The sequence below is a fragment of the Giraffa tippelskirchi genome, chromosome 8, assembly GCF_054371585.1.
Source record: "Giraffa tippelskirchi isolate mGirTip1 chromosome 8, T2T-mGirTip1v1.2.pri, whole genome shotgun sequence".
Classification (NCBI taxonomy): Eukaryota; Metazoa; Chordata; class Mammalia; order Artiodactyla; family Giraffidae; genus Giraffa; species Giraffa tippelskirchi.
In genome coordinates this window covers 113,592,337-113,614,191 of record NC_137282.1, presented here as the reverse complement: position 1 = coordinate 113,614,191, position 21,855 = coordinate 113,592,337, and the positions used below count along the sequence as shown (strand labels likewise).

At 50.0% G+C, this 21,855-nt stretch overlaps 1 protein-coding gene across 5 annotated transcripts in view; it reads left to right on the top strand.

Annotated features, from left to right (window-relative positions):
- The window catches only part of NEURL1B (neuralized E3 ubiquitin protein ligase 1B), a 44,752-nt gene extending 25,051 nt beyond the window's left edge, over positions 1 to 19,701 (top strand). The window contains exons 1-5 of one of the 5 annotated variants that reach the window (XM_081520526.1): positions 10,632 to 11,007; positions 11,178 to 11,897; positions 14,437 to 14,562; positions 14,893 to 15,170; positions 15,489 to 19,701. In XM_081520526.1, the coding sequence (XP_081376652.1) occupies positions 11,001 to 11,007; positions 11,178 to 11,897; positions 14,437 to 14,562; positions 14,893 to 15,137 (1,098 nt within the window). In that variant the 5' untranslated portion in view covers positions 10,632 to 11,000 and the 3' untranslated portion in view covers positions 15,138 to 15,170; positions 15,489 to 19,701. Of the gene's footprint in view, positions 1 to 10,631; positions 11,008 to 11,177; positions 11,898 to 14,436; positions 14,563 to 14,892 lie in introns of those variants that run through there. The other 4 variants (XM_081520524.1, XM_081520525.1, XM_081520523.1 and 1 more) reach the window with 4 other exon arrangements.
- The last annotated feature ends 2,154 nt before the right edge of the window (positions 19,702 to 21,855 follow it).

Genomic DNA, 21,855 nt, shown 5'->3' with positions numbered 1-21,855 from the left:
TAAAAATAAGGGCAAAGTAGTCATGATTTTGTATGGTTTGAGTCCAGGCAATAGGTACTCCGCTGTTGCCAGCACAGCCTGAGAACCACAGAAATCCCACCATAAACGGGGTCCCTCCCTCCCAATTCCTGGAAGGACTGGGCTTCTGAGGGTGGTGTCCACTGTATCACCTGGATAAATAAGAGGTGGCTGATGTTCGTATCAAGCAGATTCCTCTGGCCTCCTTTTCCTCACGAGGAACAAGAAGGTTAACACAGTTCCTTTAGAGTCTTCGCTGTAAAACTCCAGAATAGGGACCCCTCATCCCTCCCCCAGTAAGGAATCTGCCTGCAATGCAGGAGACACGGGTTCAAAGCCCAGGTCCAGAGATCCCCTGGTGAGGGAAGTGGCAACCCACTTCAGTATTCTTGCAGGGACAATCCCATAGACAGAGGAGCCTGGCGGGCTACAGTCCGTGGGGTCACAAAGAGTCAGACATGACTCAAGTGTAGGACCATCCATCTGTCCCTCCCTCACCTCTCTTGGGTCCCACTGGATAGAGCCTCAACACCAACAAGCTACAGCAGCATCTGGGTAAGGCTGTCAGGTTTAGGATGCCCAGTTACACTTGAATTTCAGAAAAACTATGAATAATTTCCTTAATCCCATGCAATATTGGGGGCATACTTAGAATTTGGTTTTTTAATTTTTATTTTGTATTCGAGTATAGTTGATTTACAAGTGTACAGCAAAGTGATTCAGTTATACATATATCCATCCTTTTTCAGATTCTTTTCCCATATAGTTTATTACAGAAAACTGGGTAGAGAAGAATTTGTTGTTTATCTGAAATTCACATGTAACTTTGCTTCCTATACTTTGTCTGGCAGCCCTCATCTGGGAAGCGTCCTCCCCATCTGATGGGGTGGGGGTGCACTGTATTCACCCTGGATCTTGAGCCAAAATTAAGTCTCAGAAATAAAAAGGGATTCGTAGTGCTTGCCTGTTTCTTTTACATGCTGGAATTGTGCTTTCAGCCCAGCATCCTGCAAGGGGGTCCAACTGCAGCAGAGAGCACAGCCTCTCTGTGGCCGGACCCTGGGGTACCCCCTCTTGTGATGTTCAGTCTTTCCTCAAGATAGGGTGACTTAGCCCCTTTTTATTTATTTTTATAGTTCCACTATATATTACAATTAGTTTTTAAGTAGATCAAGATTTTTAGTTGGAGTTTTAGTATCACGCTCTCAAAAATTAATAGAATGAATATACAGAAAAGTAGAAGGATACAGTAGACCTGAAAAGCACCGTAAACCAATTCAACATAATTAAGATTTATACAGTTTCCACACAACAGTAGGATACAAATTCTCAGGTTCCCATAGACTATAAACTAGGAGACACTGGACATAAAACAAAGTACAGTAATTTCATGGTCTAAAAGTACTGAAATCATAGAGTCTGTTCCTTCACTGCGTTAGAAAGACTTTCTTGATGTCTCAGTGGGTAAAGAATCCACCTGCAATGCAGGAGACTCAGGAGACACGGGTTCAATCCCTGGGTCAGGAAGATGCCCTGGCGGAGGAAATAACTTAGGCCCTTCTAGATAAACAATCGAGGGCTTGGAGAAGGGAAGTATCTTGGTTTGAGAGTGACAGAACCAGGATTAGAGCCCAGGTGCATCTCCCTTTAGTTTGGTGGTTCTCAGCCTTGGCTGCCTATTGAGGTCACCTGTAGGAGGGTCGGGGGTGGGGGTCGTGGCTCTCAAAACTCCACTTCCCAGGCTGCACCCAGACCAATTAGATCAGAACCTGGGGGGTGGCTCTGGGCATCCAGATTTCTTAAGGCTCCTGGGGTGATCCCAGGGTGCAGCCAGGACTGTGATCACAATGATCCTCTCTGCACGGGCGCCTGTTCCTCCTCCCTTTCTGGTACCAAGTTGAGTTCCTCAGACCTCTAGTTCAGGGCATGGCATCATCACGCAACCCCTTCTCTTGTTTTGACTTTTCTGCTTCATCTCCAATCCCGACTCCCACTCATGCTTTCCCCTGCCCAAATAAGCACCACTCTTGATGTTTGGCATAAGTCCTTGGGCATGTATTTTTTAAAAATTCATAGAGCTATTTGTATGTTTTGCATGCATAGATGGATGGTATCGTGCTAAGGATCTTACGCTGTTTTCCGTTTTTCACTTGCCACATTTTAAGATTTATCAGTGTCCGTCTGTCTGGTTCCATGTTTCCTAACTGATGGATACCTGGGTTGCCGCCATGCAGGCAGCATTGCTGGATACATTCTTCCCCAGGGCTGCCCTGTGGCTGCTGGGGTTGCCATTCTCTGGGGCACTGATCAGGATGGGCTTGCTGGGGCCCGGAGTGGTCCATCCTGAGAGGCTGTGATTTCTCTGGATGCTCCTGTAGACCAAAGAGAAGGAGCAAATTACTTTCTGCTGAATCGAGCAGTTCCGGGACCCAGGAGAGCAAGGTTCAACCAAGTCATGCACACCTGTCCGCCCTCTCCTGGCCCCTTTTTCTCTGAAGACGCCCTTTCCCCGAGCTCTGGAGTGTAGGCCTCATGCTGTCCCGAGGCGGCCCTGTCCCTCTTCCGAGCAGCTCGGGAGTGGTCCATGTCAGGGCCTCTGCCCACTGGCAGAATGCTGGTCACACTGAACATGTGATACCAGCCCAAGGCCACAGCATTGCAGACTGCTGTCAGAAACCTTTGGTTTCAAGAAATGGAAACTGGTTCAGTCTCACTCAAGCAAAAATAAAGGGAGTTAATGTCTCATGGACTGCAAATTCCAGGAAGCAGCTCTTATTAGCCTGGCCCAATGCAGGGGCCCAGGGAATGGCACCCAGAATACTGACCTGCCTTTACCCCTTGCCCTGTCTTTGTGTCAGCCTCCAGCAGGCTTTCCCTTTGGGGTGGGCTAAGGCCACCAGTATCTCCAGTTCCATGTCTCATGAACTTAGTAAATCTAGCGGGAAAGCTGCTACAATCTGAAGATCTGGCCTTGCTGATCTCCATGGGCAGAGGGATGAGATAGAGTGACTGGCCAAGTTAAGGCTCCCTGCTCAAGGTAATGAGTGGAAATGGGGCAGGGAGAAGTTCCCTCCAAAGAAAAGCTGGTGCTGAGACCAGAAGAAGGAGGGATTGGATGCCAGAAGCCAGTAACAGCAGCTCTCTAAAGGCTTTATATGGGAGTCATTAACCGACCTTGAAAGCCTTGAGCCCTTCTGTGAACTTACTGGACCTGCCCCGTGCCAGGCACCATGCTGAGGGCTTTACCTGGGTGATGTCTTCTAGTCCTCACAAGAACCCCGTGAGACAGGAAACAGTATTGTCCCCATCCGCACGCCCAGCACGGAGGGCTAACTTGGCCAAGGTCACCTAACGGTCGATGGTTCTAGAGTCAGTATCTGTTCACTAGTGTTATGAACACATTATTTGATAAAGATGAATTTGTCGATCTAAATCATGGCCTGCTGGTCTGAGTGCATCACTCCATGCTGCAGATGAGGAAACTGAGACCCAGAGAGGGGCAGGGATCTGCCAGCTCATCAGTGGCCATGGTCGGTGAGAGGGTTTGGCCCAGGACACGGAGAGGTGCCTTGGCATGGAACCTGTGAGCACCCACATCAGGCTGGCAAGAGCGGCTCCCGCTGGCTTCAGCCGGGGCACTGATGAGGACCAGCTGAGAGCTTTTGTAGTTACTGTTTCCTTTACACACAGCCCAGACTATTGCCTAACCCCCACCCCCACAGTAAGGCATCTGCCTGGCAGGCTGGCCTGAAGGCTTCTCTCCCCGTCAGGCGTGGGATCTCCACTCTGTGGCCAAGTCCTACTAGGGGCCCCTGAAGGCCCACTCTGTGCCAGGTGCGGCACGAGGCACATGGTTATTCTTTCCACAGCTCTGCCATCCGTCCTCCCCACAGGCCTGTGAGACGGGAGTAGGGCTCCCCACATTGCAAGGGGAAGCTGAGGTCACAGCCAGCACTGGCCAGGGACCAGCCAAGGTCTGTCTGTCGACCTGTCCAGCCTTCTTTGATTGGCAGCAAGGTGGCATGCAGAAAAGCGCAGGCTCAATGCCCAACATCCTCACTCCGTCTCAGTCCCCAGCACCCTGCCTGCGGCCTGCCCTCCCGTGCCCATGGTGGAAGGAGCTCTGCTCCTGTCCCCTCTGCCTGTTCAGGGACATTCTTTGGTCATTTGTCCCTTCTCCAGCATCCCGCTCCCTGTCCACAGAACCATCCCCATGAGCACACACAGGGTTCTGGTAGCTCCTATCTTTAAAAGAAAACACCCTTGACAATCTCTTCCACTGGCTACTACCATTTCTCTGCTCTCCTTCAGAGTGAAACTTTCTTAAAGGTGTTGTCTATACCACTCTCTCCCGTTCCCTGCTTCAGCTCAGCCCAGTGAAATTTAATTTAAAAAAAACTGTTGAACGTGAAATTAAAATGACACAAATAGAAAGCAACTTTCTTTAATATTGTACAAAACAGTATGAGTAGACCCCAAAGGAAATGAAACACTATCACCTTTACACCACCCTCTGATTTCTCATAATTACTATTCAAACAATAGGAAGTGTAGCTGGCAGTTTAAGAGCCGGGGAAGAGATAAGCCCAAAGCCCCTTTTCTACCATGTTTGTCCTACACTGCATATCACTGTGCTTCCAGACAGTTTCTACTGTTTCTGCACTGGCGCAGGACTGCAGTTGTAGGTAAAACTGAACCTGCTTAGGAGCTGAGGGAGACCAGAAATGGTGGGTCCATAGCCTGGTGTATCGTCCACTCAAACAATGGGGCAGGTACCAGCCTGTAATTTTTAGGTTCTGCCAAGAAGGCTTTCTCTTGAAGTTAAACCAAAAACAGCTGCTTCTATTCCCGAGGCTTTGTCATATGTGCAGCAATGGATGGATACGGAGGAGGTTCAACACTTGATCTCTACTAGTTACCCATGTGGTCATCAGTGGTCCCATCTGGCATGACTCACCCCATGCCCCTATCTCGGTCAGTGAGTGTTAGCCCTTCAACTTCGTCTTCTCCTGGCTTACGGCACCCTCAGGTGCTATGAAAAAAAATGTTCCCAGCTGCCCAGTAACATGTGGGCAGCCAATGCTCATGGACCACCAGAAACCCTTCTCACTCCCATTTTATGAAATCTCTCCCTCATGTACCAAAATCTGGCTGCTCCGTGGACTTCGGCCTCGCGCTGCCGAGTGCAGCGCTGTGGGCCCTGCTCTCTCATGAGGCCTCGCTCCCGCTCCAGGTGACCTCTCCTCCCTCGCCACCTGCTTCTGGCCCCCGGCCTCCAAGGCTCCTGGTTCCCCTTCCCCTTCCCGGGCCGCTCTTCCCCGCCTGGCTCCATATGCTGAAAGCCCCAGGATTCTCTCCTAGGCCCTCTTCATTCTCTTTCCTTCTTACTATTAAATCATCATCTTACTTAAATATGCATGGAGAAGAGTGCATAGACAACTGTAGAATTTAACAGTTGAGGCAAGGCCATTTCTTTTTCAGTTCAGTTCAGTTCAGTTGCTCAGTTGTGTCCAACTCTTTGCGACCCCATGGACTTGCAGCACACCAGTCTTCCCTTCCATCACCAACTGCCAGAGCTTGCTCAAACTCATGTCCATTGAGTCAGTGATGCCATCCAACCATCTCATCCTCTGTCATCCCCCTCTCCTCCCACCTTCAGTCTTTCCCAGCATCAGGGTCTTTTCCAATGAGTCAGTTCTTCGTATCAGGTGGCCAAAGTATTGGAGTTTCAGCTTTAGCATCAGTCCTTCCAATGAATATTCAGAACTGGTTTCCTTTAGGATTGACTGGTTGGATCTCCTTGCAGTCCAGGGAACTCTCAAGAGTCTTCGCCAACACCACAGTTCAAAAGCATCAATTCTTCGGTGCTCAGCTTTCTTTATAGTCCAATCCTCACATCCATACATGACTACTGGAAAAACCATAGTTTTGACTAGCTAGACCTTTGTCAGCAAAGTATTTCATTTCCCCTTTCTCCAGATGATCTGCGCTTGTCACTGGCCCTTGAATCCCATGTCTAAGCTGGTGGCTCCCAAATCCATATTCCCAGCCCTAACGCCACCCTTGAACTCCAGACTTGCCCTGCCTACTCACATCTCCTACTGGCGTCCAGAGAGGCTTCCCACACAGAACACATTCAGACAGCAGTCACGGTGGATGGCACCACCCACTTGGTGAATCGGTCCAAAATTCAAGAGTCATGCTTGATTTCTCACCCAGCATCCATTCTGTCAGAATGTTCTGTCACTTTTGCCTCCAGGACACATCCCAAAGCAGTCCTTCGGAGATGCTGAAGTGACTGATGGATGGTCCCTTGTCTCCGGCTCTTCCAGTCCTCATTTCCATCTTCACACAAAGATGGTTTCTCTTGTGGCATAAATTCTGCTTTACTGCCAGGCCCAGACATGGTTGACCTGAGAAAGCCAGGAAGAAGGGGAGGAACGGAACTCCATCGCAGACCAGCAGCAAGCCTGGAGGTGGCCCAGAGAGAGTGGGAAGTCAGGGCACCCATCCCAGCTAACCCAGCCTCCACGTGCCACACCTGGGACTGCAGCTATGTGGTGGTGCTTGGTGAATGACTGTGGAGGGAGGGGGTGCTTGTTGGACCCTTTCTCAGGGTATCAGGTCCCCTGGGGACCACAGCTCCACTTGGCCTGGGACTGAGTCCCTGTGCCGGGCAGCTCAAAGAACAACAGGATAGCCTCATTGGGGGGGGTGGGGGGGGCAGTATTACCAGTCACAAGGAGCCTGGCTTACGAGTCACATAGCCTGAGATGGAATCCCATTTCTGTCACCCCTGGCTAGATGACCCTGAGTAACACTCTACCTAGCAAAGCCTCAGTGTTCTCCCACTGTGAAATGTGCCTGCATGGAATAGTGGTAAGGATTGCTAAGGATAATGAATGCATGGAGTTGCTTCTGACTGATGCTCAAGTAAATGGCTGTATATACTTTCACTAGATCCAGAGAGTGGGTTTGGAGTCGAGTCACAGGTTAGAGCCAGGCAGTGTTGATAAGCTTCCTTGGTGATCTCTTGATGTGGCTGGATTTCTCCCTGTAGCCACCTGTCTGGTTCTCCACAGAGAATCTTTGATAGGTAGAGTCTCAAGTGTCAGGCGTAAGCCAGCACTCTGCCATCTTCGGCCTGACTCGGGGACAATGCCCGATGGGGACAAAGCTCCCTATATAAAGCAAGGAGACCCAGCCTTTCTGAGGGACTACTGTGTGCCAGGTCCAAGGCTAAGTGCTGTCACATACTCTGTAATGCTAGCCTGGAAAACATACCAAGCTTGCACTGCCTCAGAGACGTCACACATGCTGTTCTTTCTTCCTGGAATGCTCACGCTCCACCCCCAGCCACCGTTCCCTCAGCCTTTGTGTCTTGGCTCCAAGAGGGCTGTTCTGATCCCTTCTCAGGCCCCACTTCTGACCTTTGATACACTCAAGAGAATACCAGTTCCGTCACTTCCTGGCTGCGGGTCTTGGAGTAACTCACCTTGCCTCTCAGGGTCTCTGAAATCCCCTACTGGAATGCTCCCATTTTTCAGAGTATCGTGAGATGGCAGCTCTCACCTATGATGGTGGCACTCATCACAGTTTGGAAGATGCTTCATTACAGTCTGTCCCTCCCACCGGAATGGGAGCTCCATGCCTGCTTGTTCTCCTCTTCGCCCAGGGTCCAGCACACTGCTTGGCACATGGCAAGCACTCTATACATTTTGTTAATAAATGTTGAAGGACTAATGATAATTAACATGTTTTGAGCACTTCCTTTGTGCCATGCTGTGCTAGACTCTACCAAAGCATCTAATTTAATCTCTGTAACAACATGGGTAGGAGTGTGGAGGGCAGGTATCACCATTATTCCATTTTAAGCTGAGAACGTTGAGAGTCCAAGAGGTGAAGTGACTTACCTAAAGTCACATAGTCAGGAAGGGCTGAAGCCAAGACTTAAACCTAAGTGTACCCATCTCCAGGCCATCATCTTAATTAGGGTGCTCTACTGAAGAATGGGCTCTCCTGTGGTGCTGTTAGGGGCAAGGAGGAAGAGTTTGGGCATGGCCTCACAGGACGACTGTGCTAGGGCAGGGAACCCTGGGAAAATGCATTACACCAAGAGGCTCCTGGAAAAATCCACTTGTCTTAAAAGCCTTTTCAAAAAAAAAAAAAGTGCTTGTGTTAGTCTACTCTTATCTTTTTTTCTGATTACAAAATCAGTTGTTTTGTTGTTTTAGTCATTAAGTCATGTCCAACTCTTTTGGGACTGTAGCCCAATCACAATCCTCTGTCCATGGGATCTCCCAGGCAAGAATATTGGAGTGGGTTGCCAATTCCTTCTCCAGGGGATCTTCCCAACCCAGGGATTAAACCCATGTGTCCTACATTAACAGGTGGATTTTTTTACAACCAGCCCCTAGGGAAGCCCCAGAAAATCAATATATGTTCATTAAATAAAAATGAGAAAATCTGAAAACTCTTAAGAAGCAAATTTCTACCCAGAGACAATCACTCTCAAATCTCTATGTATTTCGTTTCTTCCTATGCATCCCATGCACACATTCCCCACATAATTAGAACCAAATCATAGTTTAGTATTCTTTGTTGTTCAATATCACAGGCATTTCCCCACATTGTTAAATATTAATTGAAAACTTGATTTTTAAAAATATTGGGGATTTTGATAAAACTGTAGTATATATGTTTACTGTAGAAAAGTTGGAAAATACAGAAAAATCTGAAGACAATTCCTCATAACCTTACCCACCTGAGAAATAATAACCATCAACATTTTATGTTTTCTAGACCTTGATTTCTTCTACACATATAGTAGCACAGACAGAGAGAAAGACACACACACACACATATATATACTTTTTCTAAGAACCAAACTGAAATCGTTCTTCTTCCTTCATGTTACAGGGAAGCATCCTCTAACACAACACAAACTCAAATGTCCACAGAGCCCAAGCAAGTAGCTGAGATAGGTGAAGGGGCCAGCTCAGGGCCATGGGGAAAGTGAGCAAGCTTTCACCCATTGGTGACATGCTGGAATTCAGACCCTCGCGTTACCAGAACTGATTTTCCAAAAGAGGCTGCAAATCCAGTTTAAAGTGAAATATCCTGACTCACAAGTCTTGGCGACTAATTTAAAAAGAAAAAAAAAAAATTTTTTTTAAAGACCAAGTGTTGATTTATTTAACAAACCAACAGAAGAGGAAAAAAGAAGAGACATCCATAGCTTAAAAGAGACCAATGACAATGAGTGGATTTTATTTAGATCTTCAAACAAACTGGGAGAAAAGCATATTCTCACACACCATATGACAAGAAGTCTTTAAATTTGATAACAGACATACTGAAATTTTTTAAGATAAAATGGTATGTCTAGGATTTGCTTCAAAATAATAATAGGAGGGAGAATTGATGGGGACATCAATGAAACAAGATTGGTCATGAATGATAATTGTTGAATCTGGGTAAAGAGCAATGATTATATATGTTTTGTATAATCAATTGTATGCATTTATTTTTTCAAAAATAAAAAGTTTTAAAAAACAAAACCAAGAAAGAACACTAGTAGGCCAACCAGACAGGTCTGTGAACCAGCATCAGAACCTGGATGGCCAGTTTGCAACCTCAGCCGTGTATATGGAGAGAGTTGTTCAGTCCCTCAGTCATGGCTGACTCCTTGGGACCCCATGGACTGCAGCACGCTGGGCTGTCCTGTCCTTCACCACCTCCCGGAGTTTGTTCTAACTCACGCCCACTGAGCTGGTGATGGGGGGAGTCGGGGTAGGGAATAACATATGAGGCTCTCACCAGGGGTTCAGGCGTGCTTTTTGAAAACCATGCTCACTGTTACGATTTAATATTTGAAAAACTTTAAGAAATATTTTTTCCAATGATATAAATGAGAGAACGCTAACAAAATCTTAGCTGGAGTGGTCCAGTTTTAAAAGTTCGAGAAAACACTTTTTCTTGCTTCATTTACTTGTTAACAAGAATATTTTTATCACAAAAACAATTTCAAAATAATTCTTTCCCTGATATCTCTGTTACTGACTGGCAGTCAGTCTCCTAGAGACCTCATTCACTTGCTCATCTAATACACTACACAATAATGAAGGCTATCTGCCAAGCACTCTGCTAAGCCCTGAGACTTGGTGGTAACAGACTGTTACAGACGCTGCCCTCCACAGTGTAGGTGGGGAGATGATCAACAAGTAATCTACCCAAGTATGAAGACCTGTATTACCTGAACGACAAACACTATTTTTATTTGCTTTTTTACTTAGTATAGATCAAGAGCATTTTTCATATTACTAAGTTATTCAAAAAATATTTTCATGACTGTGACTTTTAAAAAACTCCCCCTTGGCTTCCTGTTCTATAAAATGAGTCCCTTTCTTGCAGAAACCTTACACATTAAAAGTTCGAATAGCGCCCCAGGTATTGTGCTCCCTGCTGCAGACGCAGCAGTGAGGAGGGCAGGCCTTCTTTCAGAGGCAGCATGGAACCTGGCGGCCCCGGGGTCCAGTCCTGACTTTGTCACCTAGTTGCTGGGCGACGTTGGTCATGTTCCCTAGCCTCTTTGTGCCTTAGCTCCCTTCTTTGCTAAATGGTGGGTGGTAACGGTACACACCTCACAGGTAGCATGAAGACTAAATGAGAATCTATGAAAAAGAGCTTAAAGTAACACCCTGTCACAGAGTAAACCCACAAACTCAAGGGTTTGCTCCTTCCCTTGGAGCTTATGTACTCGTTGGGGAGGCAGAGAGTAATGGTTTTTAAATGCCCTTTAAATCTTCAAAAGTATGAAGACCTTCGGGGGCGGGGCGGGGGGGGTAGGAAGGAGGAAGAGGCTGGAGAGGAAAAGGGGCAAGTAGAAGACAGAGAGGAGGGAGAGGCAAGGATGGAGGGATGCGAGTAAGCGGAGGAAAAAGGGAGGAAGGGCCTAGTCGGACCATCCCAAAGATACGATTATGCCAGGTGCGCTAGGGGCGATGCTTCATCCAATTCTACGCACCGGGAGATCTTAAATAGGCTCCCGAAGTAATCAGGAAGAGAAAGGGCGGGCCGGGCGGGGTGGGGCGCGGGGAGGCCACGGCCTGCTCCGCGCGCCTCGCGCTCACCGCCCTTCTTCTGCCCCCCTCGCGCAGAGAGCGGGTTCGCTGACACGCTGACGCCCGCGCGCCTCGGCCAGGCCCGCTTCAGCGCCTGCCTGCCGCCCAGCAGCCACGACGCGGCCAACTTCGACAACAACGAGCTCGAGAACAACCAGGTGGTGGCCAAGCTGGGCCACCTGGCGCTGGGCCGCGCCCCAGGCCCGCCCCCCGCCGACCACGCGGCCGCCGCCATCCCGTGCGGGCCCCGCGAGCGCCAGCGGCCCTCGTCGTCGCCGGCGCTGCTCGAGGCCGACCTGCGCTTCCACGCGACGCGCGGGCCCGACGTGAGCCTGTCGCTCGACCGCAAGGTGGCCTGCGCGCCGCGCCCCGACGGCGGCCGCACCCTCGTCTTCTCCGAGCGCCCACTGCGGCCCGGCGAGAGCCTCTTCGTGGAAGTGGGCCGCCCGGGGCTGGCGGCGCCCGGCGCGCTGGCCTTTGGCATCACGTCGTGCGACCCCGGCGGGCTCCGGCCTGCCGAGCTGCCCGCGGACCCCGACGCGCTGATCGACCGCAAGGAGTACTGGGTGGTGGCGCGCGCCGGGCCGGTGCCGAGCGGCGGCGACGCGCTCAGCTTCACGCTGCGGCCCGGCGGCGACGTGCTCCTGGGCGTCAACGGGCGCCCGCGCGGCCGCCTGCTGTGCGTCGACACGACGCAGGCGCTCTGGGCTTTCTTCGCCGTGCGCGGCGGCGCCGCCGGCCAGCTGCGCCTCCTCGGTGAGTCCCCCGACTGCGCGTGCGCGGGGCTCGCCCCCGGAAACCCGGAGCCGCTGTATGGGGAGCCGCTCCGGCAGCCGCTGAAGCCCAGCCAGCAGTCCCCCAGACTTGAGCGCGCAGCAGAACCGTCTGGCCTCCACTTAGAGTTTCCGATTCAGTAGGGGTGGGCCCCCAGAAGATGCATTTTTAACCAGGGCCCCGGGGATGCCCATCCCTGGACCACACCCTGTCCGTACCAACCCAAGTAACCCGCTGGTGTTAGGACCTGGCAGGTTAATGGTCGATGCAATTTTTTTCCCATTATGCTTTATTATATGCATATTTTCACATTATATAGAGTATGTTATGTGCCAGAGATAAAGAAAATACAGCTGCATTTAAAAGAGGAAAATGAGAATAACATCATCCACAGAAAATAGGATTCAGGCTTGAACCACCACGTTTTGAGATTGATTTTTGCATTCATTCATGCCACACATAAACACGGAGTGCACCCCGCCTCCAGCTATGGGCCAATCCGTGAGCTTCCAAGATGAGCAGGGCAGAGGACTGGGTACAGACCTTGGACCTCTTCACATCCTCTCCGGCACCCAACTGGAGGTTTGCACGGTGTGATGTTCGCTACAGCAGACGGGCTTCTCTTCTCTCCAGCTTGGTGGAGCCAGGCTGGTGATCAGGGAAGACTTCCAGAGAGCACAGCTCTGTTTTCGAGTTTTAGGAAGTTCCAAACAATGACAGAAACAATGAACGCTTCATATGTCACGTCATTCAGTTTTATCCTCCTCATACCCCTGTAAAACCAGTATCATTATCCATGAAGATGCCTTCAGTGTAGAAAGGGAACGATGACCTGCATTGTGCAGTTGTGAGGATGAAATGATGAGGTGCCTACAATGCTTTTAGCAGGTGCCTGCCACATGCAGCATGTTTAGTAAGTAGCATTAGTAATGACAGTGACTTGCTGTTTAATTGAGGACAGAAGAGGAACAGGGTGGCAGTGGTTGTCATTTGGTTGGTTTGGGGTTTGTTTAAGGGACCATCAGACATAGTCATTATTTCAGCCTGAAATAAGTTGCCCAAGTTCCCACTGGGGCTTCGCAAGAACTAAGCCTAGAGTCCTTCTCCCCCTCCCCAGCACCCCTAGGAGAACCAGGATGAGCCGTTGAGTGGTCAGGAGGAGAAGACAGAACAGCGTTTGGAGGCCAAGGACTTGCCCTCCTGATCTCCATCTGACAGCAGCCCTGGTGCTGTGATCTCTCCATCAGTCCTCTAGTAGGGCACAGGATGGGGCGTGTCTCTTCACATCAGAAATAACCATCATTTCCTGAAACAACAGTTCAGGGAATAAAACCCATCCACATTGAACACTAGTCAGGAGTCTTGTAGTTGCAAGTAACAAAACCCCACTCACAGTGCCCTAAGCAAAAGGAATTTGGGGAGTACCCACATACCTTAGAAGTCTGGGAGTGTATTGGATGGATTCAGGAACAGCTGGACCTAGGTGTTGAAAGTATGTCATCAGGATTCTACTTCTCTTTCCATGTCAAAGCTCTACTGTCCTCTGTGTTGGCTTCACTCTCAGGCCCACCCTACAGCACCAGGCTTTTCTCTCGATGGAATGGGTCCCTTCTTTTCTAGTGGTGTTGGTGAAAGTCATAGAATTCGGGTTTGCAGGCCTTGCTTGAGTTATGTGCCCTTCACTGGTAAAGAATCCACCTGCAATGCTGGAGTGAAAGTGAAAGTCGCTCAGTCGTGTCCGACTTTTTGTGACCCCATGGACTATACAGTCCATGGAATTCTCCAGGCCAGAATACTGGAGTGGGTAGCCTTTCCCTTCTCCAGGGGATCTTCCCAACCCAGGGATCAAACCCAGGCCTCCCTCATTGCAGGCAGCTTCTTTACTAACTGAGCTACAAGGGAAGCCCTTGTAGCAATGCTGGAGACCCTGGTTCAATTCCCAGGTCGGGAAGATCTGCTGGAGAAGGGATAGGCCACCCACTCCAGTATTCCTGGGCTCCCCTGGTGGCTCAGATGGTAAAGAATCCACCTGTAATGCAGGAGACCTGGTTCAATCCCTGCGTTGGGAAGATTCCCTAGAGAAAGGAACAGCAACTCACTCCAGTATTCTGGCCTGGAGAATTCCATGGACAGAGAAGCCTGGCAGGCTATAGTCCATGGGGTTGCAAAGAGTCGGACACGACTGAGTGACTTTCACTTTCACTTTCCCTGAACCACCATTGAGACCAAGGGTAGAAGTTCTTTCTTATTGGCTTGGCCTGGATTGTGTGCATGAGGGTGAAGTAGCACCTCCAACAAAATGCCAGTGCTGTTTCTGAAACAAGAATGGAGGTCAGGCAGACACAGACCAGATGTCTACCCCACTTGTACGATGCCATCAATTCTTAGCAGAATCCTACGCAGTAGCTCTTGTCCTCCATTAGATCCATGAGGAAGTGAAGGTGCAAAGCAGTGAAGAGCCAGGGACTGGCAGAGCAGAGCCCACCTCCCGCTGTCCCTGATGGAGTCTCTTTGGTCTCAGGAACCCTGCAGTCCAGCCCCGCGACCACATCCCCATCAGGGTCCCTCAGCGGCTCCCAGGACGATAGCGACTCCGATATGGCCTTCAGTGTCAACCAGTCCTCCTCAGCATCTGAGTCATCCCTGGGTAAGGACATGTGGACCCTCGGGGGGTGCAGGGAGATGGGCTGCACTGGTGGCTGTGCCAGCCCTTCCTGACCTTGCCCCCACCCCCGCATCCTCTCCTGGAGGGAGGGAAAACATCTGGTTGTGGCATTCCAAAGGGTGATAACCGTGCTTGATGCTTGGGGGTAGGAGCATAGGAAAAGGGGCAAAACGCGGGAGAAAAACTGCTATCAGTGTCTCCCAGAGTTGTCCCCCCACGGGTTCTGCCGCAGAAGCTCTGCCCTTTGGGGTTGCCCAGCAGAGCCTGCCTGAGAAGCACGAGTTAAGGTCTGTCCGTTCTCCCTTTCTGCAGTGACGGCCCCCAGCTCCCCGCTGAGCCCGCCAGTGTCCCCCATGCTCTCCCCGCCGGAGCTGGTGGGCAGCAAGAACAGCGAGTGCACAGTGTGCTTCGACGGCGAGGTGGACACGGTCATCTACACGTGCGGACACATGTGTCTGTGCCACGGCTGTGGCCTGCGGCTCAAGAGGCAGGCCCGGGCCTGCTGCCCCATCTGCCGGCGGCCCATCAAGGACGTCATTAAGATCTACAGGCCGTAGCCTGGCCCGCCCACGGGCCTTGACCAGAGCAAGGTCAGCTTTCTGAAGCCCACCCCCCTGGGCCAGGCAACCACCGTGGCCGCCAGGGAGCCCAAGGGCGCTGCCATCTCGCCCACCACCCTGCAGCGGTGGGCACGGCGTGACAGGCGTGGAGATGAGGCCCCCGGGGGTCCGAGTCCAAGTGAGGGTTGCTTCCGGCCTGAAAGTGCTGTGCCCCCCAAAGGCCGCCCCCGGTGATCTCAGCTGGGAAACTGTCCTGTGTGCAATGCCCTCTGCTGGGGTTGGTTGAGTGTGTGTGCGAGAGGGGGCGGGCTGAGAATGACTGAGAGAAACCCATTGGTATTTATCCAGGGATCCTGGCTCTAGGAGGTTATTTAACACTAAGGAATGTGCAATCTGGAGCCCAGACGGCAGCGAGACAAGAAGCTGTTCACTTTCTGGGGCTATGACGTCAGCTGATTTTGAATATACAGAACCTGCACCTAAACAGAACTCCCACGGATGGTATAGGAAAGGGACACTCAGATTTTCTAAGGCAAGGAAAAAATAGCTCATTGTTTACAGCTCCAAAGTGGCAACTCCTTGGGTGGGGGGTGGGGGTGTAGGTGGGTGGAGAACCTAAAAGAACAATTTGCTTTTTTAGTATCTAACTCAGTCTCAGTCTCGGAGAGAAGCTTTGACGGGTACTGGGGCCAGAACTCTGGGTGGTGTCCCCTCTAGAAGCCCTGTCACCCCTTCGCCCCCAGACCACCTAATAATAAGCGCTATACCCCTTGACTCCATCCATAAATGCTTTCAGTCTGTACCACCCTCACCATCTCCAAGAAAATAAAACAACAGATCCCCTTTTCCTGGGGGAGAGAAAGAATCCTAGATGCCAGAGAGCCCCCTGGGGTTGGAAAGGGCCACTCCTCAGCTCTCCACATTTCCTGCTGAAATACTAGGCCTGGCATTCGCCAGCAGCTGTGAGCATCACCAAGGTGACCTGCTGCCAAGTAGAGGGAGGAAGCACAGCTTTGCCACCATCTTTGTTCTGATTCTCAGCTCATCTTCCCCTGCTGATTACTGAGATGATAACTGATCATTAGGATATTAGGTAGGAACTGAGACACTCTGAAAATGCTGACCTTGCGACTCTCCCCCTCAACAGGGCAATTTGCTGGGCATTTTCTAGGCCCCTGGCCCTGCTTCCCCTCTCTTACCCCCTCACCCCTGCCTGGGCCCGTCTCTGCAGACTCCCAGACCACGCCTGGGTTGACGAGTTGGCAGGCCTTCAATTCCCATCTGGGCCCCAGGGCCCCGCCTCGTCCCTGTCTTGTGGTGTATCTTTAGGGAGGCCCCCAGCCCCTCTGTTTCTCACTTCCCAATCTGTCTGAGAAGAAACCTACTACCTGCCCACTCTGGAGCTCTTGGAAGGACCAGCACAACATTCTACAAAGTCCAGGACACCTTGTGAAGAGCAGGTATTTCTATTCTAGTTCCTAATCTGTTCATCTATTGAGGAAGACAAGCAAAGGAGGACATTCAGAGTTTATGCATTCATATAACAAATTTTGCTGGGTGTCTGGAGGCCTCTTCTGTAGATCAAGTCTCATAAGGCCAGTCAGTCCATGCCCTTGTGGTGCTCCAGGTCTTGGACTATCTGCTTCTTCACCTGGTATTCTGACCTGCTCTCAGCTTCAGAAACCGTCCTCTTGCCCCTGCAGGAATCCATGATTGTTTTTTTTTCCCCCCTCATGAACTTGGGAACTAAACCCAGATTTTAATTTCACAGCAGAATCTTCAGGGAAGCAACTGACACCCCACCATTTGCCAAACTAAGAGTTTGCAAACCTAGGCAGTGCTCAGTGCCCAGCTGAATTTGGTCAGCTGAGTTTTTTTCCCCCTCGTGTTGGGTGTGGGCAAGGCCACACACAGGCCCCAGGAGAGAGGGCTCATCACCCCCCCGGGCTGGTGTTCTCCAGGCAGCAGCTCCCCTGACTGGATTGAGCCGCAGCCATCACCCCCCCGGGCTGGTGTTCTCCAGGCAGCAGCTCCCCTGACTGGATTGAGCCGCAGCCACAAGCCCCAGAAGTCTCTGCAGCCAGCACCTCTCTCCTGTCACCTCGGGTTCCAGCCGGGTTCAGGGCAGCCATGGCCAGGAATCCAGGGACCTAGGGCCTGGACCCAGGGTGGACCAGGACATGTGCCTGGCAACTTGTTACCCGGGAAGGAAGGAGCTCGTGGCCTGTGTAACTCACTCTGCAGCTGCTATTAGTAGCATCCCCATTTCCAAGAGAAATTAAAGGGCTGTTTATCTTCTCAAAACCAGACATTTCCAGTTTAGACATTTCCTCTAAACTGATTTATTCAGCACTGCAGAGAAGCTGCCCACGCCGCCCTCTATGTTCTGCCTGGAGAAGGGGCAGGAGTAAAGGGACGGGAACCATGCTCCTTTATTTGGCAGCCCTGTGTGCCCTGCACGTCACCAGAGAGGTGCGTCCCCACATCAATCCTGCGAGGCAGGTCTTCGTACCGTATTGAAGACACCACCGATTATAAAACAGACCATTCTATGTGCCACTAAGGGAAAAACACTGCCAATTTTAACTCTAAGGTGCCACAGCTATACAATTCATTTTATTTAGACATGTTATGTAGAAAAGCTGTGTTCTTTAGAATCAGTGGAATCTGCTATTACCCCATTTGGCAGGTGAGAAAACTGAGGTCCCAGAAGTGAAGCAGGAGGTGGCAGGACTGGGCTTCAAGCCCGGTGGTGCCTGGTGCCGAATCCCACGCTCTCCACTGCCTCTCCCCAGGTCCAGAAAGCTCAAGAAATTGCTTGAGTTTTCTTCCTTGAAGCTCACCTGGGCGGCCCCTGGAGAGAGCCGGGCACATGCCCCTATGTGAGGGTTCCAGCCCCAGACTGATGCTTCTTTGCCACCCAAAGCCTGGGAAGACTGATGTCCTTTCTTTCAGGCTCATCTGGCCACTGCCACCTTCTCCTGGCCTCTTCCTATTACATGCGGGCACCCGTCTGGGGCAGCCTGGGGGAGAGCCTTGTCCATTCACCTTCCTGGGCCTTGTGACCACCACCCTCTTAAGCAGGGCCCCCTGGGGGGAGAAAGGGAGACCAGAAGATGCCCCCTTTGTTGTGATCTGGTGCCACCAGAGAAATCTGGCTGTTTCCAAGTCAAGACAAACTCCTTTGTCTAGCCTGTTCTCAGAACTGGGAGTCTTCTGGGATGTAGCTACCTGGGAGAGCTGCTCCCAAGACTTGGTCAGCCATCCACAACTCCTGGTCAGCATGGCCTGTGTTCTGGACACAGGGACAGGAACTGGGTCTAATGACAAGCCTGCAGGCAGCTCATGGCACAGAGCAGGAGGTGGACAGATTTGTAGATTTGTATTTGACCCGTCCAGCGCTGGGTCCTGTGATGGCACAGGGTGCTCATTAAGGGTTTACTGAGCAGTCCAGAGATCTAGTTATGAGTGTTCAAGGATTTGGTAAAACATCATGTACACGTGCACACAGAATCATTCAGTGAACATTTGCTGAGCATCTGCTACGTGTGGAGAACAAGGAGGATCAACTGAGGGACAGGACCCGAGCTCTGACATCAGAGGGAAGGACATTATGAGACATTTGGGGCAGAGTTCGTGGGCTCTCTTGGCCGTTCTGTTGCCTTGGGGGTCTATCTTAGTCAGTACACAACTGCTTTCCAGACCCAGAGACCCCTGCACACTTCAAAAACCCTTCCCTGTATTAGGAATGCCAGGCACCTTATAGTCAGTAAACTTCTGCTGAAATGGCCTTTGGCAGAACCGTTAAGGGCCCCACCAACTAATGATCGCCCTCAGGCCTTGCCAGGGAGGGAGACAGGGGAGATAGCTACCTGCTACTTTCAGGCCTTGGGACTGGTGGCTGGAAATCAATCCCCAAGTGGCCAGGGAACCCCCAGTCATTTCCAGAATAGGAGTGTACAAAGTTGGCAAATGAGAGGCAGTCTCCTTCCGCCGCTCAATCTGGTCTCTGCCCTGGTTCTGGCAGAGAGATTCTGGCTCAGGAACACGTGGCCTCTCTCCGTGTTTAATTGTCTCACTGTCTTTCTAATGAGGTGACTTGTACAACAATCTGTCCGTGCCTTATCAAAGTGTCTGTGCACTTTTAATCCTTTTTAAGAGCAACTCTAAAAAGTGGGCCAGGGACTAGCATACATGGTAGTGTTCTAGAAATCCGTGGTGATCACTGAAACTTCTGCCTTGTGCATTTGATGTTGGAGTGAAGAAGTGTATGTTCCCCATCCCACCCCTCCACTACCTGTGTACAGACCTTTTAAAACATGTCTTCTTCTTATTTTTCTGATTCAATACTGTGACCTCTCCAATACAGACTAATCTTTGGGGATCTGTAATAAAGGTTTCCGAACCTGAGGGCAGTGGGTTGGGAAGGGTTTGCACTGGTCCTGTGTGTCGTGCGTTTGCGTGGTGAGTGTTTTGATTTTTGTCTGTTTTTATTTGTTCTGTATTAACATAATTTCCTGTTAAAAAAGACAAATACAACTTTGGCTTGTTAAAAAAGAAAGTCTCCTCAGGACTGTTTTAAAAAATCACAGTTACCTACACTGTCGGGGAGTGGAGATGAGGGATACAAATCATTGCCAGCCTTGTGAAAATAATTTGCAAAGTGTCTATAGAACCCTGAGAATACTGAAACCTTTTGCCTAGTAACTCCTAAGAAAATATCCTCAGGAACTAATTCTTATTGAGGATAAGGTCCATATTTGAAGATAGTCATTACAGCATCATTTATAATAATGAAAAACTAGAAACAACCCTGATGACTAACAACTAGGGTTTATAGTTGTCCCTCATCATTCTTTGCTCACAGGATTGGCTCCAGGACCACCACCACCACCACCACCACCCTACCTTGGAATAGCCACAGATGCCCAAATCACTTATATAGAATAGTGTAGTATTTGCATTTGACCTATGCACAACCTCCGTATACTTTAAATCATCTCTGGAGTACTTATAATACCTAACGTAACGCATATGCTATTTAAATGCTGCCAGTGCAACAAATTCAAGTTCTGCTTTTTGGAAATTTCTGAAATTTTTGTTTCAAACATTTTCCATCTGAGGCTGGTTGAATTCACAGATGCAGAGCCTGCAAATATGGAGAACCAACTTTACTTGTCAGAGTTCTTGGTTGCAAGTGGCAGAAACCCAGCTGGCATGAAGATTGGTTCAAGATGGTGGAGTAGAAGGACATGCACTCATCTCCTCCTGTGAGAGCACCAAAATCACAACTAGCTGTTGGATAATTGACAGGAGGATGCTGGGACTCACCAAAAAAGATCCCCCCACGGCCAAAGACAAAGGGGAAGCCACAATGAGACAGTAGGGGGGACACAATCATGATAAAATCAAATTCCATACCCACTAGGTGGGCAACCTGCAAAATGGAGAACAGTTCTACCAAAGAAGTTCTTCCAGCGTTGTGAAGGTTCTGAGCCCCACATCAGGCTTCCCAGGTGGTGGATCCAGCAAAGGTGATAGGAATCCCCAGGGAACCTGACTTTGCAGGCCAGTGGGACTTGACCATAGGACTGACACAGAGACTCTATAGTCTGGGCACAAACAAAGTCTTGTGCACACCAGGACCCAGGGGAAAGGAGCAATGACGCCATAAGACACCGAGCCAGACCTACCTGCTGGAGGGTCTACCATGCTGGAGGGTCTCCTGTGGAGGCATGGGTTGACAGTGGCAGCGGCTCGCTGTGGGGACTGGGACACTGGCAGCAGCAGTCCTGGGAGGTGCCCCTTGGCATGAGCCCTCTTGGCGGTCACCATTAACCCTACCATAGAGCCTGTAGACTCCAGGGCTGGGTTGCCTCACACCAAACAACTAACAGGGAGGGAGCAGAGCTCCACTCATCAACAAAATTGTGTTACAGTTTAACTGAGGACTGCCCTGTCCACCAGAGCAAGACCCAGTTTTTCCCACCACTCGTCTCTCCCGTCAGGAAGCTTACACAAGCCTCATCCACCAGAGGGCAGACAGAAGAAGCAAGAAAAACCACAATCCTGTAGCTGCCAGAATGAAAACTATAACACAGAAAGTTAATCAAAATGAAGTAGATTATGTCCCCAGAGGAAGAGACAAGATAAACCCCCAGAGAAACAACTAAATGAAGTGGAAATAGGCAACCTTCCAGAAAAACAATTCAGAATAATGATAGTGAAGATGATCCAGGATCTTGGAAAAAGAATGGAGAAGATGCAAGACATGTTTACCAAAGACCTAGAAGAACTAAAGAACAGACAGAGATGGATAATACACTGGAAGGAATCCATAGCAGAAAAACGGAGGCGGAAGCACAAATGAATGACTTGGAGGACAGAATGGTGGAAATCACTGCAGCAGAACGGAATAGAGAAAAGAGAATGAAAAGAAATGAAGACAGCCTAAGAGACCTCTGGGACAACATTAAACACGAACATTTGCATTATAGAGGTCTCAGAAGAAGAGAGAGAGAAAGGACCTGAGAAAATATTTGAAGAGATAGTAGCTGAAAACTTCCCTAACATGGGAAAGGAAATATTCAACCAAGTCCAGGAAGTGCAGAGTCCCAGGCAGGATAAACCTAAGGAAGAACACTATTACTATGAAACACATAGTAATCAAACTGACAAAAATTAAAGACAAAAACAAAGTATCAAAAGCAACAAG